This window comes from Tympanuchus pallidicinctus, unplaced genomic scaffold, assembly GCF_026119805.1.
Source record: "Tympanuchus pallidicinctus isolate F22 unplaced genomic scaffold, pur_lepc_1.0 scaffold3, whole genome shotgun sequence".
Lineage (NCBI taxonomy): Eukaryota > Metazoa > Chordata > Aves > Galliformes > Phasianidae > Tympanuchus > Tympanuchus pallidicinctus.
Window position 1 is genome coordinate 96518272 of NW_026294747.1, and position 27386 is coordinate 96545657.

The 27386-nt window shown below is 34.7% G+C and overlaps 1 protein-coding gene across 7 annotated transcripts in view; it reads right to left on the minus strand.

Annotated features, from left to right (window-relative positions):
- Positions 1–27386, minus strand: part of SLC4A7 (solute carrier family 4 member 7) — an 83740-nt gene that overhangs the window by 5752 nt on the left and 50602 nt on the right. For 4 of the 7 annotated variants that reach the window (XM_052692220.1, XM_052692218.1, XM_052692219.1 and 1 more), the window contains 18 exons: positions 26491–26832; positions 22174–22289; positions 20658–20815; positions 19228–19315; positions 17601–17747; positions 16255–16358; positions 14512–14686; positions 11923–12056; positions 11140–11385; positions 9192–9297; positions 7264–7425; positions 6130–6243; positions 5542–5703; positions 5032–5283; positions 2833–2901; positions 2243–2416; positions 1782–1913; positions 1039–1139 (listed from right to left, as the gene is read on the minus strand). In XM_052692220.1, coding sequence (XP_052548180.1) covers positions 1039–1139; positions 1782–1913; positions 2243–2416; positions 2833–2901; positions 5032–5283; positions 5542–5703; positions 6130–6243; positions 7264–7425; positions 9192–9297; positions 11140–11385; positions 11923–12056; positions 14512–14686; positions 16255–16358; positions 17601–17747; positions 19228–19315; positions 20658–20815; positions 22174–22289; positions 26491–26832 — 2782 coding nt within the window. Of the gene's footprint in view, positions 1–753; positions 806–1038; positions 1140–1781; positions 1914–2242; positions 2417–2832; positions 2902–5031; positions 5284–5541; positions 5704–6129; positions 6244–7263; positions 7426–9191; positions 9298–11139; positions 11386–11922; positions 12057–14511; positions 14687–16254; positions 16359–17600; positions 17748–19227; positions 19316–20657; positions 20816–22173; positions 22290–26490; positions 26833–27386 lie in introns of all 7 variants that reach the window. The other 3 variants (XM_052692222.1, XM_052692221.1, XM_052692223.1) reach the window with 3 other exon arrangements.

Sequence of the window (27386 nt, forward strand, 5' to 3'; positions counted from 1 at the left end):
ATACACATGCAGACAATTGATGAATTCATAGTTCTATCATGAGAGCAATCAGCAGTTGCTCAATTTAAAAAAAAAAAAATTAAATGATTTTGCAGTCTTCACTTCAGTTGAAGTTGAACTGAACCTGCTCTCAGAGCAGACGATAAGACTGAGCAGGAATATGTCTAAACTGAAAACCTGCCTGTTCCCAAGCCAATTTAGATGTTATACTAAAGGATGTGGTTTAGTGGAAAGTGGATGGGTGTACTAGATGATTTTGAAGGTCTTTTCCAACCTTGGTGATTCTATGATTGAATCAGGGTAGACCCAACACCTGAATTTTAATGTAGGGATTTTTAGTATTGGACAAAAAAGTTGGCATGCTATTCATTTGTCAGAACTTCCAGGTGTTGAACAGCTGTAAAATACTTGACAACTAAGCAGAATACTGTACACGAGTACAAGAAACTCACACCTTCCAGTGCTGTGAAACTGCAGCACTTCCTTTTCTGGAAGAAAGCTGATAACCTGTTGCCCTACAGTGTACATTCAGAAATTAACCTCCTTAAGCAAAAACACTGCCTGCAAAACAATTTTTTTTTTTAGGTCACAGAAATTAGCATTCACTTAAATAAACCATTGAAGAACTGCATGTTTAGACTACCACTGAAAAATCCAAGTGGCTGGTAAACACATGGCTCAACTGATGCTATTAGTTGCTTAATACTCAATTTTTCATGCACAGTAGCACACAAATATTCCACAAAAACTGACCAAGGAAGCTTCTTCACCTTGAGAACAGCTGGTCGAAATTGAGTCATCAGATCTGTTCAAGATGGTCATGTAAATTTATAATTAAAAGTGTTTCCACAAAAAAAAAAAAAACAAAAACAAACAAAAAAAGCCCCACACTGCCATAGCACCAGGGGATATACCTTAATCAGGGCTGTTACTAGCTTGAGGAAAAAAATTAAGCTCAGATATGACCAACTGAATATGAAGTAAATTATGACATTTGACAGAATACTTCTTAGTAAGAAGACCAACATATTATTATACCTGTATTTTAGAGTTTTTACAGGAAAATTCAAAACATTTCCTTCTCCATACTGAAGGTGTACGCTCTCATTGTCCTCTGTCTGAAGCATTCTCTCTGCCTCCTGTAAATTTTAAGTAAATATTTTGTAAAATTCTTTCATACAGAAGAAACCAACAAGTTTGCACACTGACAGAGTATTTCATTAGGGTTATGGGGCAAAATGCTTCTCTGTAGGTACTGCAGCTGACATCTAGCTAAGTCATTTTTAAGCTTAAGAAATTCAGCTAGTTGGTGTATAGTCAGCTGATACTTTTACTGAGAAGTTATGTGCCTATTACTCAGTTACACATTATTACCAACTAGCAGTTGGTTTTAACCATCATTCTGCATACACGCACAAGGAGAAGGTCCCTCATATGGTAAAGTTTTTCTACTAAATTAACCAGTCAAGATTCCTACTTCAGTTTTGCTTTTCCATCCATCCATATCTACCTTCAAACCTGATGAATGACAGAGATAACAAAATGCTGCGCTAAGAAGCACTTCATTCTGCTTTGCTCTGCTTTACAAAGGAGAGTCATAATTCATAACGACATCACTAAAATAGTGACTCATCCTTAACAGCCAGTAACTGTTGCTCAGTCAGTAAGTTTCATTAGTAAAGGATTTCAAAAGGTATGTTTGGGTATAAGAATTTTAAAATGTCACGTGGTGTTTTTCTATTAATTTACAACATGTTCAGTTTGAGTATTTTTATACTTACTGCTTTCTCTTTTTTCTTTTTGTCATCTTCTTTCTTCTTTTTACTTTCTGGCATAAGATCGTCAAGCCAGCTAAGCTCTCTTTTGGTAAAACATAAATCCATGAGCTTGCGAATGAACACTAGCGCTAAAACCTTAAGAGAACCATAAAAGGAATCACTGATATTAAACCACTGAAATAAATATTATCACACACTTTCAGTACATTCAGTGCTCTTAACCATAGCTTTTTCTCCTAGTACCAGTTTTATCTTACTGCCAAGTTAGATCGTTTCCCCTTTTGTAGCTTTTCACAGCTGAATTGCTTTCTTTCAGGAGTTCTCATGTTTCAGAAATGAACAGCTACTGAAGTTTATGTCTTTTTCAGTCCCTTCCCTCATAAGGTAGCAAACACATTCTGAAGAGATGTTGGATGATGCACACACTCTTGGCAAATGATTAACTTGTAGAACAAATCACTTACCATCATAGGGAAAACAACAGCAGCTGCAGAGGCTTTAATCACCCACAAAAGAACGAGACAAGTGAGCTGAATAACTGTAAAGATATGGACCTTCCAGAGTGGTACGTAACGCAGATATATCAGGTCAGGTTGATGCTTGGCAGGCATTCCAAATAATTTTATACGGTCAAAAAACTGCAGTGAAATATAAAAACATCCTTCAGTTAATGATTTTCTTCCTCTCCAGAAAGAAATATTTAAATAAAACAACATTTTTATGAAACTCTAAAAGCAAATTAATCCTAATTAAAATACTAGCAAAGATCCACGTGAATTCAAGGAGTTGGGCTCTCTAGTGTTAGTGTTCCTTTCAAACATTACTAGTACAACTTCTTAGAATATTTCAGAAAATTTACTATTCAGCTACACTACTGAAGCAAAATAAGTAAAGACAGTGGTAAGAACAAACACTGAATGTGATACCGCAGAAATTATCCTACATCCTACTCTGACAACATTGGTTAACTTCATTGATTCTGATGTAAAATAACATTTTACGTTTCTCTTTTCATTTAAACAAATGCAAGTTGTTCAACAAAGTCAGATTTTACCTGAATGCCTTTTAATGAAGACACTCCCATGTAAAGAAAGACACCATACAAAACTGGCATTGGAATAAACTGCAGACAAAAACAATACCAACAGAGTTACTTGTAGAATCAACATGATATAACTTAGCAGTTGATAGTAGTGAAAGAAGTGAACCAAATTATCTTAATTCCTATTTTACTTATGTGAAAATCTACAAATGTTAATGCTCTATTTATAGAAGGAATAAATGCAGCATTGAAAAGCAAAAATAGCTGGGAGCTGCAGAAGGACCTGTGTCATCTCCCTAGAGCTAATATGGCTGTCATCAGGATTAAAAAAGTAGTTCAGTCTTGACTGCCCGTGGATTACATTTTCTAGATTGCAACCAGTGTTACTATTAATGCTAACAATATTGGTTTATGTTTCTATTTGACAGGAACTATACTGGGACAACCAATTTCAGGGAAGCTATCATATGAAGTTTAACTTTTTTCCTCACTAACACAGTATTTCCAGAGCACATGAAACAATATGAAACCATAACTATTAATTTTTTCAGGGCTAAGTTTGCAGTAAAATCAATTTAAAACTTATTAAGATAGTGAAGCTGTCCACCGATTCCAGTAGCACCTGCATCAAACATGTGCAGCCTACACAAAGCAAATGAAGCCTATTTTGCTACCAAATTGATTGAAATTCTGAGTAAAGACATCTTAATACAAACTGCTGCCATCAAGCCTGAACAAAAGCCTTCACTGAAACTTAAAATAGCGTGGAATAAAACTATGCCTTAGGGATTAATTACTGTCTGTACATGTATTAGATGGCTTCTTTACCATGTGCTATGACGTGCTAATACTTCATTAGCATTAACTTCTACTGAATTAAGTCAGTATACATTCACACATGAAACAAAAGCACAGAGTTTGCAGTTCAAGGTATTGTCTTCCTTTCTTCTTTTAAACAATTACAGTCACTCACAGTGAAAAAGAAAAGTATTTCACAGAATGAATTGCAGTAATCCCATTCATATTACCCTTGATCCCATAACAAATGCAGGTTTTGCTTTCCAAGAATCAGCTGCTAAAAAGAGGGATAAACACCAGGGTTCAGCAATCAGCACCTTCAGCTTTTGAGCAATAATAAATTCATTTTAGTATTCCTGATTTTGATTCTGATAGTCTGTTATACAGCTAAGCTCCTGGTGGCTTTTCTGCCAGAGATTGTTTGATCTAAATATTTGTTTATATATATCACCTTATTGTTTTCAAATTCCTAACGTCCTCAACAAACGGCCAGCTATTTTATATATATGTTATATATTTATATAATTACTATTAATAATTTGTAATTAGAATTACTGAACTATGGCTGTATGTTCACAGGTTTACTTTCTACTGCGACCTTTTCTTGCACAGCTTAGAAGCTATCTGAGAACTGAGATGTTATCTCTCTTTGAAGAGACTTTTACGAAGTTCTTTAAAGATATTAGCAATTATGCACTTCATGGCATAACTACTACTCTGTCATTTAAAAGTCAATTGTGGGTGTTTTTTTTTTTAAATTTATTTCTCTCTTCTAACTGCTGGAGTTCATGCAATGGAAGCTCACTGAACTAGCAGAAATTTAGAGAAAGTGAAATTTAGAGGCCCTAATGTGACTCGCAAAATCTCTATTTCACCTCCATTTCACAACACTCTGAAAGAGAACCTTTATATTTCAAGACCTCAAAAGCAGCTTAAAAAGGTAAAATAGAAAGAAAAGTAGGCAATGTCATTTCTGATTATCACTTTTTGAACTCGATTTCTGTCTGCTTCACTGGCCACATTATATTACTTCTGCACAAGTAACTTTAACACACTCCTTTTTTCCCTCTGTTTATATATTCACATAAGAATTATAAAACTATTCTGGGTAACAGATTTGGGAATCTAAAACAACAACAACAACAACAACAACAAAACACCTAGCAAGAAAATCATGCAACACAGACAGAGGTTGCTTTCTTCTCTACTCATTATACTTTTAGCTTGTTCAGTTTTCCCACACCTCCCTCCACTGGTTGTTTCCATTCAACCACCACCAAAAACATAGTTTGATAATGGATCTAAACATGTATTACTTCATTTCAGAAGATGCACTGACATTACAAAATATTATATCCCAATAAGAAAATAAAAAGCACAAAGAAAATCCAAGTGTTTTGGTAAAACTTCTACCTTTAACACAGAGGTCATGAACACTGACAGCCCCATCAGGACAAAAATCATCAATCCTGTCACTCGCTGCTCCCGGATTCCCAAAAACTTTGGTTGCTCTCCTGGTGCAGAGCACTCAGATTCAACTTTCAGGCTGTTAACATGACTTATAGACAGGACAGTTGCTGCGACAAACCAAGGTAAGCCCATTATGGAACATACTCCCAACATAATGCCAACCATGAACAGATCAAGATGATAACCACAGCCTTTCTGTGAAATCAAGCAAAGAAATGAATTATTCAATAAACTTGCTATTTATATGACAGGAGATTTATCACTTACTTACTTATATATAACTTATGGAAGTTACAGATTTTTAATGTGCCTGCAAAATTATAGTCACTCCACATTAGTCAATATACCCATCTATTTAGTAGCTGCTTATTTTGCAGACTCAGAATGGATCTGATTTAAAATAAACATGACTTATACAAAACTAGAGGTTTGTGAAAATGAACAGACTTTCACCTTCAGCTTATGCTCTTTTCTGTTTATAATAACAGCTGTTATTTGCTGATCCATGAAAATCAGAATGGTACAGAGTAAAGCAGGAACAGCAGCTACCAGGAGCGTCCACCAAGGATTGCCTCCAAGAGGGTCTATGAACCATCCACGGTCCTTATGTGTGGGCTAGAAAAAATAAACAAATACTCACTAAAACAAAGTAAAGATTTCATTGCTACACACATTACCTGCAGTGAACATGTAAACAGTCTCTTAAATACGAGCTTTGATTTTTTTTTTCCCCCCAGTAGCTTTGACCTAAAGACTGACTCACTGCTAAATATGAATGTGATATGGAAAAAAATTGAACATCCATTCCATTTCTTTATTTCTGCATGTTTGCAGTAAATACTACATACTTTTCCTTAATACTACTGCACAAAGCAGTGTTTTGCCAGGAGAGACACTATTCAGAACAAAAAGGTGAGATTACTTTAACTGCAATGCAAGTCAAAAAGTTAAATTCCTGTTTTTATTTAATCCTACTGTTCTACTGTCTATGAAGCTGCAAGCACTTAAAAGGCATTTTTTAAAAAAGGCTTTATTTCTTACTTCAAATTTCTCTGGAACGTGAAGCTTAGGAGATGGTACTCCTACTAGATAGTCAATCAAAACCATGATTACAATCGTCAGAAATACTGCAAAGTCACTGATAGTAGAACGCACCTATAAAGAGAAAAACCTGTGTCAACTCTTGTTGTTTCATCATCATAATTCATATCAGCAGAAAGAAAATCTACTTCCCTATAAATAGTGAAGTGTAGTGAATAGTGAAGTGAAAAGTAGTGAAGAATAGTGAATACATCACTGAACATTACATGCATTTTATTTTTATGTTTAAATTTAAGCTGCCTGCCAGCATAGCATGAAGTTGAGCATTCTGTACAATAGTTCATCTGATAATCCCATTTAAAGTTATCTAGTACAAAAAGCAGATTGCTTCACATTAACTTCTTCCTCATTTTTCTGTCCTTTTAGCCTGGCTGAGAGGAGGGGTCCACACAACTAGTCTCCTGGAGCTTAATTTAGTAAAACCACTAAATTGTGCAGAAATCAATAATAATGCAGCTGATGTTCAATTTGTAGGGGAAACATGTTTTTTAACAAATTCAGGTTATTGAAGGTGACTTTGTTAAGAATTAGGAATACTCTGTAGGTACAAGGTGAGGTCCAGAGAAGATCTACCCACTTTATTTTGCCTAGTAGAAATATATTATATAAATTGGCCCAAGGACTATCGTTATACTGTCTTCCATTAGAAACAGGAATGCCCCTCAGGAACAACTCAACACACTTCAGACATTATCACGCTGGAGAGAGCAACCAATTATTCTACACTACTAGGCAAAGGAACCAGGAAAATAATCCCTCCAGATGCCACTAGCCATTAGTACAAAACACAGACATGCTCAGATATTCTTATATCCCAAACATCTTCTTCCAATGGCAAGAAAGAATACTAAGCACTGAATTTGCAGCAGTTGATTTCTTTAATATCTTAATTTTTTTAATTTAAAGGAAGTGTTGCTTACCACCTCCTTTTCTATCTTAGAGGAAATACAGTTAAAGTTACATTCTCAAAACAAAGTTCTGAAGCAAAACAAATTCAACCTTACTAAGCCATATTAATGTATTCTATACTAATATATTTACCACAAAGTCACAGTCATCTCTAATTGAAATTACCTTAGTTGGGAAATAGCGTTTGGTCTTGAACTGCTTAAGGAAAGAGGAGAGGAAAAACGTTGTAAAGAATAATATGACAGACCAAAAGAGAACATCTGGAATATATGGTCCATGATGGCCACAAGCAGATCCTTGAAACACACCATGAAATTCTATACATTCCTGCAAAGAGAGAAAAATCCTTCAGTTTCTAAATTTTTAGTCATTTAATATACTCAAACTTGTAACCTACTAATAGCAAATACATATAAAAACCTTCTTTTGGAGATCTGGCAATTCTTTCCTCCATCAGAAACTCAGCCTGAAACGCCCAAAAAAGCTGTCTGTTCCAGAAGAGTCACGGTAGCAATTATTCATCTTTTTCAGGATCTCAAAAAGCCCCAAATAACTTTTTTTTTTAAATCACATTCACCTAATTTCTATTCTATTCTCAATGCATCAAAAGACTGAACACGTAAATTAAGGCTGAGAACTATGTTCAGGAAAAGCAGACTATTCACTTTCAACTTGCTGAACATAAAAATGAGATGTCCTCAGTTTCACCTCTATTCTCAAGTTTTATACTGATATGATTAAAGGAAAAATGGATTCTTAGAAAATAAGATTAATCCAAATGACAAAAAAAAAAATCTAATGTAGCAGAAAAATATTTTAAGTAACAGAACTGAGTAAAAAAGAAAAAGTCAAATCATCCTTATCTAAAAGGCTCACTGAAAGGCAAAGGGAAGCAGACACAGGGCACAAGGAAAGATGAACCCAACAAAGCTGGAAGTAATATTTCAACAGCCTAGTTTTCAAACAGGCTTATGAAAATAAGTAAGTTATAGCTATGTAAAAAATTATCCCAACTAAGAACTGAATTTAATTATAAGCACCACAAAATTTTGAATCAGTTCTGCCTGAGAAAAATAAAATTGCTCAAGAGAAAGTAAAGTTACATACAATAAATAACAGAATATAAAATAAGTTTTAAATACTACATTCATTGCCTTTTTGGGTAATTACAATAGATTAGGAGCAGACAGGTGACATGCGGAAAACAGAACAGGTAAAATTCTAGTACAACACTGAGGCTTTTAAAAGAATTTTTGCTGTGCAAAACACCTCCTAATTTCAGTGTAAGCCTCCAGATTCAGACACCAGCAGAGCCCATATACGGATATTTACTGCCATTTTAAATATCTGGAGAAGGGTTAAGGAGGCACACACGGGTAGCAAATTCAACACTAAATCTACAGCAAATGCAAATTATATTAAACGTAGGTGTAGAGCAGATGCTAGGATACACAAAGTGGCTGTAAACATCTACATTTAGGTGACTGATCACACGCAAAGGATTGACCAGATGTGGCTGCAAAATATCCAGCTCAGAAATTACTGCTTCCACCCTTATTCTTGCGAACATGTTTTCTTTTAACCTTTGATTTTCCAAAATATTATTTTCATCCCATCAAGTTTTAAGTAGTTTCTCACACACTTTTATACCTATGTCTAACATGATCTAAAGATGTGTACCTGCTGTACATTCTAACTTCAATTTCTAACTTTGCATTTTCTTAAAAATATTTATCCATCCTTTACAGGAAATAAAAGGAAGTTATCTCCTGTTTATGCTCATCATATTCATCTGCACTTCAGGAAGAAGACTGCTCTGCCACCAGTATTCACGCGGCTATCTCAAGCAACCATTCAGGATACTAGTATTTACTGTCACAAAATCAATTATCCAAACAGTACAATGACTGCTTAGCATTACGGGTGCAATAAAAGAATTGCAAACACAGTTTTAAATAAAACAATGCTATGAAAAAGTAATCAGATAAGAAATATTAATCAAGTATTAAGTGTTGTGAGATTTAGTTTTTTGTTTGTGTGTTATGTATAAAAACAAAGAGACAGATACAGATATCTGCCTTTTAGATACTCACAGTTACTGTAAGGTTACTCCATGCAATAGTTTCCACAGATCTATTCATCTTCCCCCAAGCCTTCAAGGTTTCATTGCTGGGGTTCTGAGGCTCAGAACATACACATCTGAGGGCAAGGAAGGAAAGAAAAAAAACAAACCAAATGATATGCTTATAAGTGCAGTCTCTTTTCAGCTGGGACAGAGTTCTTTCATTTGGAGTGTCTGGTATGACGCTATGTTTTGGTTCAAGGAGAAAAACAATGCTGATGACACACTAACGCGTATAGTTGCTGCTAAGCAGTGCTGTACAGAGCCAAGGCCATTCACAGCAGAGCTGTGAGGGAATGGCCGGAAGGATATCCCTTATCATATAGCATCATATGGAAAGTTTTCAAGGTGAGGTAGGGGAAAAAAAAAAAAAAAAGAAAATAAAAGAAAAAAATGGGCCTTGACCAGAAAGACCTCGGGCCCCTTGAGAGCAGCACTGAGGATGGAGGATTCTGTACACCACACTTCCTATGCCCCACTGCAGGGTGCAGATTCAGTGCTGAACATAAACTAGAAATACACTCATAACCAGGGTTTATCCCAATATCGTATGAAAGAAGCAAAGTACAAGGCTCCTCCTACCATAAAATGAACTATGATTGCAAGTGGGGAGGTGGTGAAGAGATGCTGAGAGTCACAAAGAAGTCCACACAAGAGATTTTACAGATGGGACAAAAAAGTTGATATATATCTTTTAAAGAATTAGAAGAAATAAGATATTGATTAAAAACTAGAAGATGAGTTGTTAAAACAGACTAACACCTGAAAACAAAGTGAGCATACTTTATTCACATACTGTGAAAGTGTTATCATTTGGATTTTTTATTTTATTTCATTCATCGCATGAATGAAATAAATGAAGCAGTGAAGCAGTATGTGAAATAAGACAAAAATTCAAATATCACCTTGTAACAACTTGGGTCCAAAATACACCATTATCTGACAGTTAACTATGCACTGACGATGAATCAAAGAACAGCTTTGACCAATTTGGTTTTAACTATGTGAACTGTGCAGATTTTTCACCATTAATAGGTAGCAGTCTCTCCTGTCAAGTGTAGTAAGCTCTCGATTCAATTTAATGCATGTCATGAAAGCATATCCTAAGCTTGAAAAATGTACACTGAATTGCAAAGGAAAGCAGCAGATCATCAAAAAATACAAAAACACTGAACATGGTATGACAGACACTTAATGCTGATTTGACGGTTTAAGTGAACTACCCTAATTCAGAAACAGAACAGCTATACATTGAAAAGTAGATAAGACGCACAACTTTCACATCAATCAAATATGAGAAAAGGTACATCTAAATAGCTTGCTTACTGCACTCCTTACATGAATTGATAGTTTTACTGCTCATTATTAAGATGAAAAGAAACAGTAACTCTACTAAGGCAGGATATTTTTTAGAAGTGGTTATATATTTTTTTTTTCTTTTATTAGAGAGTGGAGAAAAATAGAAAAAGAAATTCTAAAAAAGTCAAATATCCCTCATAATTGCAATAGAAAGCAACAGTGCTTAAATATGTTAACTCCTCATTTTAGCACAGCTCCATGCCTCTGCTGCCCGTAAATAATCCCCACCCAGGTGAGGGAAGCCACCACAATTTCCTGAAGTGCAAAGGCAAAACTCCCATCTAGCTAATGGAACGTAAGCTGACCTTTAATCAAACTGCAGATAAATCCGGCATTGTCACCACCCCTCATCCCTTTAAACCACACATAGCTAACAGAAATTTCAATTCCACAGCACCCTGAATAGAATTTTTCAGAGATTTCTCATGCTCCTGCCACCCCCAGCATTCCTCCTGCCCTACCACTAAGAGGCACACACTGCAGTTTCATAAATGATCTGCCACTACACAATACACATTTTCCTTACGTACTGCACTAACAGATATGAACTTGATACTTACGAATATAAAGTCAGTCTATCCAAATTATTGTGCATATTGAAGGCATACACTTCTCCCAAATGAAAAAGCTTTTCCAATGCCTCATAAATAAATATGATGCATATAAGTGCTGCAAAAGCTTCCTCAGTGAATCGAGTGATGTAACAGACAAGGCTGCTGGCATCTGTTGCTACAAGCACTATGCATAAAAATGCAGTCCACAGACCAATGCTAGTTCGTAGGGAGAGGTAGGAAAGCCCATAATCCCTGTATAAAAGAAATCAAAATAATTAACTGAGTCTAAAATCATTTATTATCATATTCTATTTGAAAATGGATACTGAGGACAAGCTCTGCAGGTGTTCACAACTTTACTCATCCCTGACTCTAGTTTTGAAGAAAGTGGAAACTTTTATCTTCCTCTGGTACAGAACAACACCAGAAAGCATCTCTAGGACTGAGGGTGCTACTGCCTTTCCCAGGAAGCACCATGAGGATGTTCTGCCCAGAATAATTTGGATAGTTCTTCACCAAGGGAAGATCAATCCCTGTCCACCCCTGCAGAATCAAAGCCAGCATCCCCACATAAAAGAAGAAAAGTAAGTGCTAAGTCCCACCCAGTTCACCACTGGCTTTCCCACCAGCTAAGTGCTTCAGAGCTTTGCCAAACCACATGCACAGCGCAGTTTCTTGCTGCTGCCTTGATATCTTCATGGTCATCTACTTTCAAAATATATGTTCTCAGTTACAGGTATCTTACAGTCTCTTAGGTTACACCGTTCATCTGGGTATGTCACTACTTACCTGCAAAATTTAAATAATATTTTTTCAAATACTAGAACTGGTCCGGTACTCCCCAAAATAGTAAGAGGTTGCCCAGCAAAGAGAGAATAGGCAATCCCAGTTAACGAGGCTCCAAAGAGGGATTCTATTGCACTCTGTTCAGGGGAAAAGAAACCGCTTTGACTATGCTGCCTTTCAGGTTAGCACGTAGCATCACATCTGCATAAATACATTTTTAAGATGCGTTTACATAGAAACAAGACAAGATGTAAAAATATTACAATTAATATTAATGTTTGAGACACTGTTAGCACTGTTTTGCGGTAACAATACCAAGGATAAAAGGTTTGGAAAGCTTTGCTCTTGAGAATTATGAAGCCATCCAAAACCATGAGAACAAGTTATTAGTCCTGCTAACTAAGGAAGAAAAACATACCAACAATTACTACCAATTGAAAAACAAAATTACTCAATACATAGCATACGGAAAAAGTTCTCTCTTCCTGTAAAAAAAAAATATATATATATATCTAAATATATAAACATATTACAACACACCTGTACTAAAACATGGCACAGTGTGATGCATCAAGCTTGCATCAGTCAGCCAAGCATTGCAAAACGAAACAACAAAACAAAACAAAAAGAATCGACAAGGTGGTGCAGGGGAAATTACTGAACAATACTCATTTTTGTATACATGACACCATAAATAGATGAGCTGTAAATCAATGTCCCACCTGGTAATGCATTTCTTTTAATCAAAGAAAGGTATGTATTTTAGTTCTTGATTTATGTTATTTTTAGAAGGAAATGTTATAATGTACCTCAAGAGAAAGACTGGGCTTTCTAGAACCTAAAATGATGTTGTTGTAAAATATCTAAATATACCACTTAGAACTATGAAAATTAATACATCACAAATTATGGGGTTTGCTGTGGAATTTTCATGCATTTGCTACTTTGTAACAACATGAGCTTAAGAAAATAAAAATTATGCAAACTTGAGCCCCGTTCAGAAAAACATCTAAAACAGGTCAAAGGTGTTTGCTGAACTGGGGCTATTAAAAATAAAAAAGCATGCATCCTTTTTTCATTATGTAGAAATATATATACATATATATACATATATATATATATATATAAATACAATCTCTTATTTAGCTATTGCCTTTCAACTACTGCTTTTGGCATAGTCAATGCATTAACCTGGGGGCTGTCAATCAAGGTGGCAGGGACAGGAATACTGTGGAGGTGATGACCTCTGGGAATGTGAGGAAAAGTTTCAAACACAAACTGTGTACCTTACAGTGTCAGCTACAGTGCTTGAACATGTGTGTGCAGTAACTAAGTTTTATATTCAATGATGCACACCAAGAATCTGAAGGCAGGAACAAACCCGCAAACAATTCCAGATAGCTAAAAGAAAGAAGGTATTTAAGAATCAAGCTTTAAAAGGAGAATATTTTCACAATTATATGGGGTACATTCATATATTACATCAACATATAGATAATCACAAGAAAACCCATCCCTACATTTACAGTGGCAGAAATAACAAATGCAAAAGTAAATCACATTTTTTCCGTGCACTATCAGCTTGAAGAAATACATCAATAAACAAATACTCAAGTCAGCTACATTACTTGAAATTGATTAAGGTTAACTAAATTTTAATTGAGTACATGTTTAAAATTTGGTCTAAGTATCACAAAGAATTTTATAGTATTGTAAACTTTACCAGAATTTTAAGTTTGTAAAGGGACAATTCTGAATTTACCCTTTCCTTTACCCAAAAGGACAGAGCCTTATTTCTTTGCAATAGATTTAGAAACATAAAATACACTTCAGACTAGTTTACTCACACGTCATTTAACACAAACTATAAGTTATTAACGTTGCTGATAGGAGTACTCCTTCCTCACTCCAAAACCTAAAGTGCAACTGAACATTTTGGTTAAAAAAGTGTTGGTGTTACACACTGCCAATGTAGCAGTACCAGAAGTTTATGGATAATATCCATGTTACTTTCAGAGAAGAGTATTTTCGGCTCTTAAAACTTATCTCTTTTTTTTATTTTTATTGATAACACACCACTAGTGAAAGTAAACACATATCCTGTCCATTGTTTAAATATACAGAATTGACTGCTACCCGTAACCCTGTAGGCATTATCATCCTCATAGGCCTACTACTCAAGGCCAGTACATATTCTTGACTATCCACCTTGAGCCTCCGACTTTGCCTAAAGTAGGCCTAGTGGGATGGTGCACCTTTACTGCTATTCATTCATTTTATTCAAGTAGCCAAAAAGAAGGCAATGCCCTTTCTCAATTCATGAAGATACTCTCCAATAAGGCAGGATAAACATTTTTAGATTTAATTTTATAATTTTATTTTTACCTCCACTGTGCATCTTCTCCTGTTCACATGGGTTCCCCACATTTTCCACAGCAATTACCTTTTGGGGAAGATCTGCTTTGGGGCAGGCTAATCAAGTGCTGTGGGTAAATTCTTCAAATACAAATATAAATAAACGAGACAAATGCACACAGTGACTTGCCTCTGAAGGTCTAAAAGCCTGGCCACTACCATTTTTTTTGTACTCACTATTCTGCCTTGTGTAGCTTCTCCCAGGAGCCCTCCAAAAGTGATTACAGGAGACATACAGGCACAGTATAGGAAAAGAATCGAGGCCAGGCACTGCAGGCTTAATGCATCCTTGAAGTCACTCAAGAAAAAAGGTGCTTTCCTTTGGATGTCAAGTATCAAACCACCAAAAAGCCTAAATAGGTGAGATGAAACTCGTCAAACTGTACACTAAAGGATTCTAGCTAGTTCAAAACTAAGGGCTACACAAAACTGCCAGTGCTTACTGCCAGCACAAATTAGCTATTTCATTATCCAGATTAAATCATAACACAGTTTAAATATACACGATAATCTTATCTATTCCAATTCAGTATTTTTCCAAAATATAATCAAACACATCATCCACATTTATAAAAGCTGGCTAGATATGCATATAATGGGCTAGATACTGAAAAGATACCTGTACAAATACATTTACCTAAGTAATGTTTAAAGGTAAACCTGATTTATGATACTCAGAACAAGAAACAAGAGTTATATGCTAAACCTCAACCAAGACCACCACATTGATAATTATGTTTCCATATCAATATTCCAATTGGTAGCTGTAGCTCTGTTTTTGATCCAAATTCTGTACATGGGTATGGTTAAGTCCGTAAAGATAATAAACCTGAATTTATTTAACAGCGAAAAATTTGGGTTATGGAGATATTTCTAAATGGTACAAATATATACAAATATATATAATATAATACTACTAATAATAAAAAATAATATAAAATAAAAATATATAAAAATATATAAACAAATATATATTCATCAGTTGAACTGAGAAAGTTATTACCAAGAAATCAAAATGCATTTTGCTTTTTTTTTTTTTATTTCAAGAATATAATATTAAGTAAAAATTGTATCTGCAAAAAAAAAAAAAAACTATTTATTGTTGTAGGAATTCTATTTTTTTTAAAGACTTTTGTAACACATAATAGTTTTAAATAGAGATAACAGTGGGTAGAAATCATTCAGCTCCATATACTGTGTTAAAAAGGAAAGAAATTAGTATAATGAAGCCAAAATGGTTCCTCTTGCAAAAGTATGAGAAAGGTGCAAATCACTTGGACGTTTATCATTTTGAAGATAAAAACTTGTTACATCTTTTCCAGATCTTTTCAGTTAGTATAATGACTTGTATGACATGAGGCGAAATCTTATCCAGATACATTTCCAGTGTTTTAGAGTTTTTTGGGAAGTATTGCAGAACTAATAGAGAACAATAGTACAACTCAACTCAAAAATTCCTTCCATTTTATTTCAGATTTAAAAGAAACCTAACCAAAACTGTTTTGGTTTTTTTTTCCACCACATTGTATTCTTTGTTGTTTGGCTTCATACATGTTCAATAAAACAGGTTTGCATTAATGGAAATTTTTAGTAGCTAGCCCAATATTGAAAACTGTACATTCCTACTATAATTATAATAATTGCATGCTCTTGATAATTTTAAATTAAAAATCAATACTTAAAATTCAGTTAAATTAGGCAGCATCTTATACAAAATCCTTCACAAACGTGTTGAGAAACATTGCCACAGGCTTGAAAATGCTTCAAGCAGATTTCCATTTACAGGCAAGAACCCAACACTTGAAAAGGAAAATGGATGCATACTGTATTTTTTTCTGTTCAAATCTCATCATTAAAGTCTGTGAAGATTTATCACATCTATTTTTTTGTGGTAGCTAGTATTTAGGGAAGAGAACACACCTTCCAGTTCTTTCAAGTTCAGGTCCAGCATGATGACCTTCTTCTTTGAGAGTCTCTCCTGTAGGGGTAGATCCATTTGGAAACTTAGGTATCTTCCTTTTCTCCTATAACAACAAAACCCAACACAAACACATTTTGAAAAGATTGCTTTTGAACTAAAAACAATTTGAGTGTTGAGAAACTCCACATCTTCCAAACCTTTTCCATATCCCCTGCTGATCATCACTTTTTCATTTGCCAAACCCATTATTTATTAAATACAGATGAACAGAGATGTACAAGGCTCCCAAAAAGATCTTATTAGTGGCTTGCACAATGGTGTAAAACTTCCCTTTCTACAACAATTACCTCCCCTGAGATATGATGAAACAAAGTCCGCCTTTTCAGAACACAGTAAAGGCTCAACAATGTGGCCTAGAAATCAAAGTTGCTGTTTTTCCCTCAGTCATTTCCAGAGCAGTAGCCTCCAGCTAGTATCAGAAACTGACCTCAGTTTATAACAAATACAGTATTTAGTGAAGTATAAATGAGAAGTCATTCTTCTGTTCAGCAAGCTCCTCGTATGTTTCTTAGCCAATCTTACATTCCCAAAAAACAATTAAAACAAAAACCAAAAAACAAAAAACATAACCCTTTGTATCTTTTGTTTTGGTTTTTTTTTTTTGTTTGTTTGTTTGTTTGGAAATACATGGTAGGCTTGCACTACTCATGAAATAAACTGTACTGCTGCTTCATTTCACTGACTCCTCAGATTGCAGTTGAACACCAGCATCAGCCTTCTGATTAAGAGCATCAGTCTTCTGCCCTACTTTTGATCCCTGCAGAGTTGTAGACAATAAGAAAGTTGTAGACAATAAGAAGCCAAGGCTCCCTATGGCAACACCTCTCCACTGCTCTTAATTCTAAGCCTTGTGGCTCTTGACCTACATTTATCTATACCATAAACATTCAGTAAACATTATTTGTTAGCTGATATACATTAAGATTTATTCTCAAACCAGGGTGAACACTCAAAGTTTTTATAACAATTACAATATTCTTACTGATCACTGTTAGGTTAATAATAAAATTTATAGTATGAACACAGGTACAATGTTACAACTCTTCTTTCACCTCAGAATCTCATTTCACTATTTCAAAAGGAAATAGATTAAATACAATTTTCTTAAAAACAGAGCAGGAAACTGATCCAATACTTTTTTCATAAATGAACAAATGATCTACTTTTTCTTACAAATTGCTGACAGCCTTCTTGATACTTTACTGACATTAACACTCAGTGAACAATTAACTTGCATTTTGGAAACACATGGAGGCTTCCTGCTAGATTTTTTCCATTTATTTACCTGAGAAGGAACACTTTTTGGTGGTTCAATTCGTATAGATGGATCCCATTCTCCTGGAGGTAGTACTGTCACTTGGTCTAAAAATTCATCAATTCCTGACAATAAATCATTTCTGTCTTTAGCTTTATAGGCAACATCATGGAAAACCTACAGAGAAAGCACCCAACAATCATTTTTTATTTCTTTAAATTTTTGAATGAGGAAAAGATTATAAGGAACACTTGATTATTTTTTAAAAAGCACGGGAATTTCTAAAAGGTCCTCAGCAGTAAGACTTGCGTACTTTTACATTAAAGACAATGCATATGCAAACATTTATGGATCATAAAATAAGGCTGTTTCATCTTCAAAAACAAAAACTTCTAAAATTTATTAAAATTATAATCTTCAATATCCAGTAAATCAAATTAGTGTCATATTGCCCTAAAATTTTGCCCTACTGTCACTGCAATGCTATACTGTGGTAAATGAGGACAAAACAAACAAGAAAAACTAACAATAGAAAGCTGTAAACAAGCTTAAAACAGAAACAATTTTTTTCTTGAGAAATTTTGTTTGTCCCCCCTCCTGCTCAATCCAACCTTAAAAACCTCTGAAGAGGCACAGGTAGTCAATCTTCTTACTGTTCAAAAATAAAAAAATAAATAACCCACCTAAGCTATACTGTTTCACAGGCCACTACAACACAAACTCTATGTTTTACACACAGGAAAAAAAACAAAAAACACGCTAGTTTTGCTATTAAAAACCATTTGCAGAAGATGATCCTAAATTGCATCTACACATACTGAAGCCTGAACTACTAATCTCCAAAGACCTAGCCATTAATATTTCCAACAATAAATTAGACAAATTAAAGCCTGTTTAGGTTTTATACGTCTTTTTTAGCCACTATTTTTTCAGTGATCTACAATATTCCTGAAAATCAGGCCACCTAAAAATTAGAATCTGCAATTAAAGCGTGCTGAACGAACACTGTATCACAGCTCAGTTGCCCATTGTAAAATGACCAGTCTCATTTACATTTCCAAACTTATAAGAGTGAAGAATTATTAGGATATTTAGCTTTAGTATTTCTCAATTCAGTAGATGGCGCTCAATACAAGATGAGAATTAAAACATCCCAATTTTGCTCAGTAAAATGACCATAGTTGAGTCACTGTGCACTTCAAAACTGTCCATCAGGACTCTAAGAATATTGCTACAAATTCCCATTAAAATTCCCACACTAATTATTCAATCCTACTTTGATAGAAAATACCTGTTATGACTCAAATGAATGCACTCCTAAATTTCGTCTTAAACACTCATGTAGTTTGGTGTCACTTTTGATAACAGCACTCTTATCAGATGCAGCTCTATTTAATAGCTTTATTCCCTAATATGAAAATACGTTAATGAAACCTAAGATAGCTTTTCTGAAATACATTATGCAATTCCACAAGAAAAGCAGGAAAAACATTTTACTACCATTTAATTCACTAACACAAGAAAAGTTCTTACTATTCTTCATTTAGCCAGCATGATTTCCTTTCTTTAGCATGCCACTCCCTAAAACATTTATTAACAAGTCAGTAAATGCAGCATTTGAGTCTTTAACTACAGATGTTTAAAATACATCACCCACATCATCTGTCATAAGTGTTGCTATTGATCTTCCAATTTCATGATACTGTGGAGCTTTTCCTGCTGGTCCCAGCAATAAAAACAAAAACCTGTGAAGAAGAAATCAGCCAACAAGATTTGGGATTACTCATGTGAATGTATTTAGAGGCTTCTTTAAAACTAATGTTTCAAGAAAATCTGCTGGTCTTCATTACCATTTCAGATCTTACACACCGCCACAAAACTAAGAAAAGACTTCAAAGTCAACACTGGAAAAAATTACTTCGAAATCTTAATTAGATATAATTTTTCAACTTCTTACAACAAATAAATAAATATATAATAAATAAGTATACATTTGTTGTAAGAGATTGAATATACATATTTATTGTAAGAAGCTGAATATATATATATATATATATATGAAAACATAACACTTTTTTTTTTTTTTTAATATATACACACATATATATACATATTTTATTTAATTAAAAAAAAAAAAAAAAAAAAAAAAAAAGAGTAAAAATCCACAGGCTGCAATGCAATGAGTATTTCTTCTGCCATTCTCACTGGCCAAGAGCCCACAGTCAGGGCCTCAGAGCTTTAGGACCTGCTCTCAGTTTTGCAATGACCGCCCCTAAATGGGAGTCAAACCCCTCTCAATTTCTGACAGTACACAGATGTATTTCAACAAGCAACCCATTGTATTACACATGTATTTCTAAGCAACACATCAGACATACTTATAGTCATATCCTGCGTCAGCAGAAGGGAAGGGATTCTACATTTTGGACTACTTTTACTTAAAAAGGTGAAACTGACATTTTAGGAGGGAAAACAATTTTTGCATGTCAAAGAAGTAGCACTTTCATTTCAAGGCACTAAAAGCTCAGTGTTATTTTTCTTGACTACGATAACCAAAATTGAGATTGTATCTTCAGAATAAAATATGCTATTCCATATATGCCAGTCTGTAGAATTCTGAAAAATTTAAGACAGGAAAATTTTAGCTCCATTAGTATAATTAGTTTGAGTTTCCCAAGAAACACTGTGAGCTCTTTTGGTAACTACCATCTAGAAATTCCGACATGTTGAAGAAAACACTGCCAAGATTATTTTTCCCCGCTGCTGTAGTATATATGCTGAAGACAATGAAGACAAACACACACTTTGGCAATTTTTTAAATAAGTAAATAAAATCCACATATTTACAGACTTTTGACAAACATCATAGTATGCAACAGTGCATCAATGTGTATGGAAAATGAAGTTATCTCTAGGGCTGAGCTATGATCAAACAACCTGTTACAATGTTAAACATAAGTCTAGATTTTCAAAGCTGATAATCCGTGATTTTGTATGGATTCTACTCGAGATTTGAAATATTATTAACTTATACTACAAGTTAACTTATATAAAAAGTAAAGCCAGACTTTCCAGGCATTTATTTACCGTGTAGGTACCGGAACCTCTGTGAGGCCTGAGAGAAGCACAGCAGGAGAGAGCCTCACAAAAGCAATAATTGGTCTTTCTAAAAAATCTACTTCTCCCACTAACACATTTGATGCTTCTGCTCCTGAAGGAATTTTCCTCATGAAGTTCATATCAACCTAGTCATGTGAAAATGAAACAAGTGCATTTGTTAACATAAACTCAATAACATAAAATTTTTGCTTATCAATTATTTACTAGACATAAAAGCTACAAAGAAAAATACAAAAGCAAAGTAAATACTCCAAAATACAGAAAAGACAGACATATGCATAAAATATCAGCCTGCCAATCACTAACAATAAATTATTTTGTGTAAGGTACGATTACTACTTCCTACTATATTCTAAAAGACTCCAGACTGCATAATCATCTTTCTAAGATTATCAAGACAGACATACTGTGATAGGACATACTTAATTTAAGCATAATTAGCTAAGGAGAGTTCATGTAATTACTCATGGTTTCTGGAATGCAGTTAGTTATTTCGCAGTTGTGTATTTCAAATATATTAGGAAGTTGTAATTTTGAAAAAGTATTTGTATATTTACATCTCATCCATGAAGAATGACAGTTGAGAGATCTAAGCTTTACTTCTGCACATAATTTCAGAAAAGCACATGAACTCCGTCCACACACATACATGCACAAGCACCAATTACATTGCTATCTAGAGAACTTACAGATGGCCTCTTGAGTCCCACACCAAGTGTGCCACAACTACAGTGCCAGGAGACTGACTCCTGCCCAACAGGAGACAAGGCAGGTGTACAGAAGGACAGGCCAAGCAAAAACACAAAAACTGTGACAGAGAAGCAGGAATAAATGGCACCTGCTATCATCAGATGAGAACTATGGTGCAAGTTCCTTTTGTTAAGCATAATTATTTAACGTGGAAAACCAATTTTCTTAATGTTACACAATGCAGATGACACTACAGACTAACTTTTACAGTAATGCCCATAACACAACTTACCCAGCAAATTTTAATTATCAAAGAGGCATGGAACGAATTTAAAGTAGTACAAAAGATTTGATTCAGCATGTGATATTATAAACTCCTAGTGATTAAGATGAACAGTAACTTTTGTATAGCAAACTCAAACAAAGAATGAATCCCCTCTAAAAGCAACATGCTTGCCCCCAAATAAAAGCACCTAGGAGAACGCACTTCCACATTATTTATAAAACTGTTTTTATACACCTTTATAGCAGATTTGAAAAAGTCACCTTCTACACGAGATAGTATAGGAGGCTACACTTACTAAGTTACCAAAATATCAAAAAGTTCACCAACCACCAAACTAAAAGTTCAGTCCCATTGAGTTACAGAACATTTGACATATACAACATATGCCACATTCTGATACTACACACAACTTGTATGCAACTAAGACTAAGACTAAGCAGTAAGAGCTAATGCAATTTTTGCTACATAGCTCTTATGCTAAAAACAAAGGCATTTAATATGACTTACCTTACTAAAATCAACAGTGCTGTTCTCCCTGCTTCCACCTGTCCCAGTACCTTTAACATCTCCACTCTTCCCATTGTCCAAATTTCCAGGTGCTGACTGAGGAGATGCTAACAGCCCTAAGTTCAAATAAAGGAGATAAGTTCAAAATGGCACTGAAAGCGAACCAAGGATGCAACACATTAAAACTAAATGTGGCAGCTCACTTAAAGCAAATGTGCAAGTTATTCAGAGTGCTCTACATTAGTATCATAAATGCAACATTAACAATTCACTGTGCTCTCAAAATAACAATATGATTAAAATAAACAAAAAGTAAATATTGCCTTAGGTAATATGATGGCCATTTGTAGAGCCGCCATGAGAAAGTAAGAAAGATTCTGATTGTAGAAAAATCTAACAAATGTTGACATTTTAACTGTAACCACCCCAGTAGTTGTTAGACAGCATCTTCACTCTATTTAGAAGACCTTGAATACCAAACAAACACCTGTTAACTATAACCTTGCTGTGTAGCAAGTATTTCAATTGTAAAAAGACTGGCAAGCCTCAGGCTACAAGAAGCAATACCCTGGTTGTAAAGTAAACCCGTACAAGCAAATAGCATACTACATACAAACCATGACTTTAATCAGCACAACAAAGCTCTTGGTATTAAACCAATCAGATGATTACTGTACAAATTGTCTCTTCAGCATATTAGTTGAAGAGTCATGTACAGTGAAGATACTCAAGTTAAATGTACAACATCCCTCTGATTTCTACATCAAGACACAACAATTTTGCATGGCTTGCTAACACTGAATTGCATGTTCAGTGAAAGGTGCAAAAAATAAAGTGATCCAAGTGTTCTAATATACTGACTTTCACTTTGCCCTATATAAGTAGCACTTAAACTGGTCTAAGGATGCATAACTAAACCTAAATCTTGTTTTTTTATTTTTATTAGAGAGTGTTCCTTTGTTCAGTTTAATGTGCATTTGAAGGGCATTTTGCATTAACTGTCTAAACTAGACCTTTTGGATGTGGTGTTAAGCTTGCTTTAACATGCTTCCAAAGCAACAACTAAACAAAGCCTAAAGCCTACAGCAGACAGTTTGTATTTAGATCAATCATCACTCCAGTCAAAATAAAACCAAAGTCCCCACAGGGTACCTTCTGGCTACTGTTCTACTCCAACTACTGCTGGAAATGCACAGTTGCTTCCCTCCATGCTTACTATTTAGCAACTTGTTATTATTTAGCATTTCAAATCACAACTGAATTCATTTTATTAGTTCCCCAAATTTATTTCCAAAAAACTCTTTCAAAGTGCCATCATCAATCAAAATCATGCAGGTCCAAGCCTTAAGCTTCTATAGCTTATATGAGCTTAAGTGGTGTGGCCAGTTTGTCCTGAAGCAAAAAAGCAAATGAGGTTAATAAGCTGTAATTTCCTTTGTGAAATCTAACCATGCACAAGTAATGAGTTAACATTATAAATCCTATACTTAGTTAGTTCAACCGATAACAATCACTTTCTACCCTTCCACTCTGAGCTCAACACCTAAGCATGACTATTCCAACATAATTATGTCCATACAGACAACAGTTATTAAATAGAAAAGTTTTGAAGACAAAATTACATCACATTTCTTCTTGAAGAAATATTAGGTCTTTTTCTTTTTAAATTAAAATGCAGTAGATGGGAAAAAAAAAAAAAAAAAAGACATACTCCTAGAAATCCAATATGGAAAAGCCTTCTGACATATTTTCAGTTAGTAGACTTCTACGAAAGTTGTTCAGAACATTATTTTATATAGCTTTATAACACAATTAGTAGTGAATTAAGAGATCTCATGTAACAAGCTCCTTAGCTGTTACTCATGGGGATTACAATTCACTAACATTGTTAAACTTTTAAGTGAACATCTTTAGCTCTGAGACATTTGCCCTCCTAGCTCATCCTACAAAATCCATAATGCAACCATTTCAAAGTTTGAAAAAAATAAAGCTGTTCTTGAGAGATGACAAAGGAATTTTAAAGTGTATCTTTCTCCTGCTTCATTTTATATAAACTAATGACTGCTTGATAAAAAGCAAGTGGTAGTTTGAGAGTGTGTCCACCTTCCTGCCTTTTACAATAAATCACATCAGTTTCAGAATCCTTCCAGCAATTTACAAAAGAGGAAGAGAAAACGAAAACTGAATAGCACAAGGACAGAAGAATGCTGAAAAGAATAAAGCCATCTATTAGCAAATTAAAACACTTCACTGAGAAGGCAAACTCAATCATCAAGATGTGGAAAAAGTATGCAAGCCGCAATATTCTGAATTACAGATCATGATCCCTAAATGAAATGGAACTCAGACAAGTGGGCTTTTCTGACAATAAAGATGACTTTTGCTTCAGAGTTCCCTTCTGAGTCTGTCTCACAAGACAGAGATTAGTTCAGTTACAGGCCTGCAATCACAGTCTGAGAATGTCTTCAAAAGCATCTGAAAGGAAGACGTCTTTCTGTGGTCAGACAATGTCAAATTAAAAACTGGGGGTGGGGAGAAAACCAACTGAAAACAAAATTGTATTCCATCATTATTGGTGTCCATCTTTCCCTGAAAAGACATTTACTTATGGACTAACTGGGAAAACACTCCTTTCAGATTTTTCCAATTATGAGAAACAACTCCTTGAGAGACAAAAGTAATCCGAATGTGACTTGGGAGAGTCTGGTGGAAAGCTTTACTAGAGATAGAAATAGCACCAGTATTCAATCATTTGTTTGCCTTCTGTTGGATTCTTGAGATCTTGGGTCTGGCACTCCTGTCAGACGAGCAGAAAATAAAAGAACTGAAAAGTAATTACAGCTGTTAATTATAAACCAGAAGTAAAGTATCTTAGAAAGGTCATTCATAAGAGAGGTTGGTCTTCACATGAATTCTCTTTATTTTCCTTCATGGAGGCAGAGAGGGGTTTTAGTTCACTTTTCTGAATTGTAGTAAGGTTGGAGGTCTCTAATCAACTCAAGGTCATAGTCTGTAAAATAATCTACTCTTTTCATTCAAGCAGCTTGGCTGCAAAATGTGAAAAGACAGATAACCACAGCCTTTTGTGTTAGCTTATTTTTACTGCTCTATGTAGCAGTGTGCTCTGTTTTACCTTGAAACTAATCCTAGTAAGGAGATGAACAGGTAGAGTTGGAAGGGTAAAACATAAATCAATCAATAAAGGCTACTTACACTAAATACATGCAAACGACAAAACAAATTGTATTTTTCAAATACAATCAAATACAGTGCACAGCAGCAGTTCAGGGGGAACTAAGGTCCAGTAATCTTTCAATCTAATTACTGAATAAGAAAGGAAGGAAAGCAAGAAAAACTTCTCTGATGAAAGACGTGGGTGGAATCAGCTGCTCTTGTTTTTTTTTTTGAATACACATAGATACAAAGCAGAAAAACCTAAAAGCTAGATTATGGCAGGAAAGAAGTTCTGAAAGAAAAAATAAATGCAGCAGGAGCTTGAAGGCTAAAAAGCAAGATCGTCCCTTTAAAGAACAAGATTTATCCAGTAAGCAAGCCAGCTAATAAATTACTGAAATCTGACCTATGAATGTTCTGAACTACCTTACCTTACTGTTGCATATCAAACAACAAAATAATGTCTGATGTTGAAACACTTCACTAATGGAAAGCTTCCTGGAAGCAGGTATAGATGCACTGAATCTGCTCGTTCCATCAAACTGCTTTATAATTGTCCTGTTTTTTAGAAGTGCAAAAGTAAAAATAAGTCTGTTCAACAACTTCATAATAAAACTAATCTATAGATAAGATTGACTAGATATAGATAGATATAGATAATCTATAGATAAGATTGACTACTGATTCCTTCCTAATTGTTTTTATAGTCCTAACTAACACTTCACTAAGACTTCAGCTGTAGCTAGCTCTGAATATCAATCACTTGTGTAAAACATCAATTCATCCACTGACAAAAATACAATAAAAACAAAACCTGGCATGGACTGTCAGTCCATGATAGAAAAAGTCAACATTTTTGACATTTTGCTTACATATTATGTTTTAAAATCTTATTCCTTTTCAACTATGCCAATGAAGGTTAAAGGTTAAATAAATAATTTTTTTGCCAGCTTTTATTAAAAAGCTAAGAAGTTAGAAGTGCTGAACAAGAAGGCAGTCACAAGTGAGAAGAAATAAAACATGCAGGCAGAAGTAACCATTATCACAATCCCTTGTGCCCAAGTTATGTGCCAAAAACATCACAATGCAGTGATCCTGATGCAGAAAGCATCACACGTGGATAGTTTAAATTTCGATAGTTGCCTGGTGTTTTGCCAAAATTCTCCTCTGTCTTCTCTTCCTGGCTTTCCTGCACTTCTAAGTCCTCCTCAGGTGGATGGATAATTACTGAAGGAATATCCTTGCCCTGAAGTGGACTTGGCTGAGCACTTGTGCTTGGTGGGTGGCTGCAGGTAGGACTGGAGGGTGGTGTATTTTGAGGGGTAGTTACAGGGGTTGTACACCTTGAGGTTGCCGGGGTTCCAGCTCTTGAAGAGGGAAGAAGGTAATTGAGAAGAACTGACAAACGGTTTTCTCCTCTCAGGGAAATATTTGAGGCAGAGAGACCTCTTCGCAAAGAGTGGCGGGAGGCTGAAAGGCCTTCCCCTGAGATAAAACAAATGAAACACCATGAGGTTTACATCAGGGACATACTAAATCAGGGAAACAAATATGGATTAACAATTTACATAGTAAATTGCAAGTTTTATGGGCCAAAAGTGTCATACTCATGCAAGTGAGACAAGGTAAGAGCAGATCTGATTTTAGACATTAGAGAAGTCAGAAGTTACTCGAAAGTACTAATAAGAACACCAAAGATATGTGGGAGAAGATATTGTTTTAAAATTGGCAAGAATTTTTTTTAATATAAGAACAAAACTAAAAAATGGTATCTCTTCAAACTCTCAACGTTTCCTAATCCAAATCACACAGCAGCTACCTTTAATGCCATCAAGAAAAACTACCATAAAAATCTTTAGCAGTTAATACATTACAAGAGTTCACAATTAATTCCATTCATTATATATAATTAATATTTTTAATGAAAATATTTTTAAAAACAACATGATTGAACTATCAAATCATATTACATGCTACTGTCTTCCTATAGAGTTCTTGTTTAATTGTAAGTTTTCTAGCCAGGTGTATTCTCAATACAA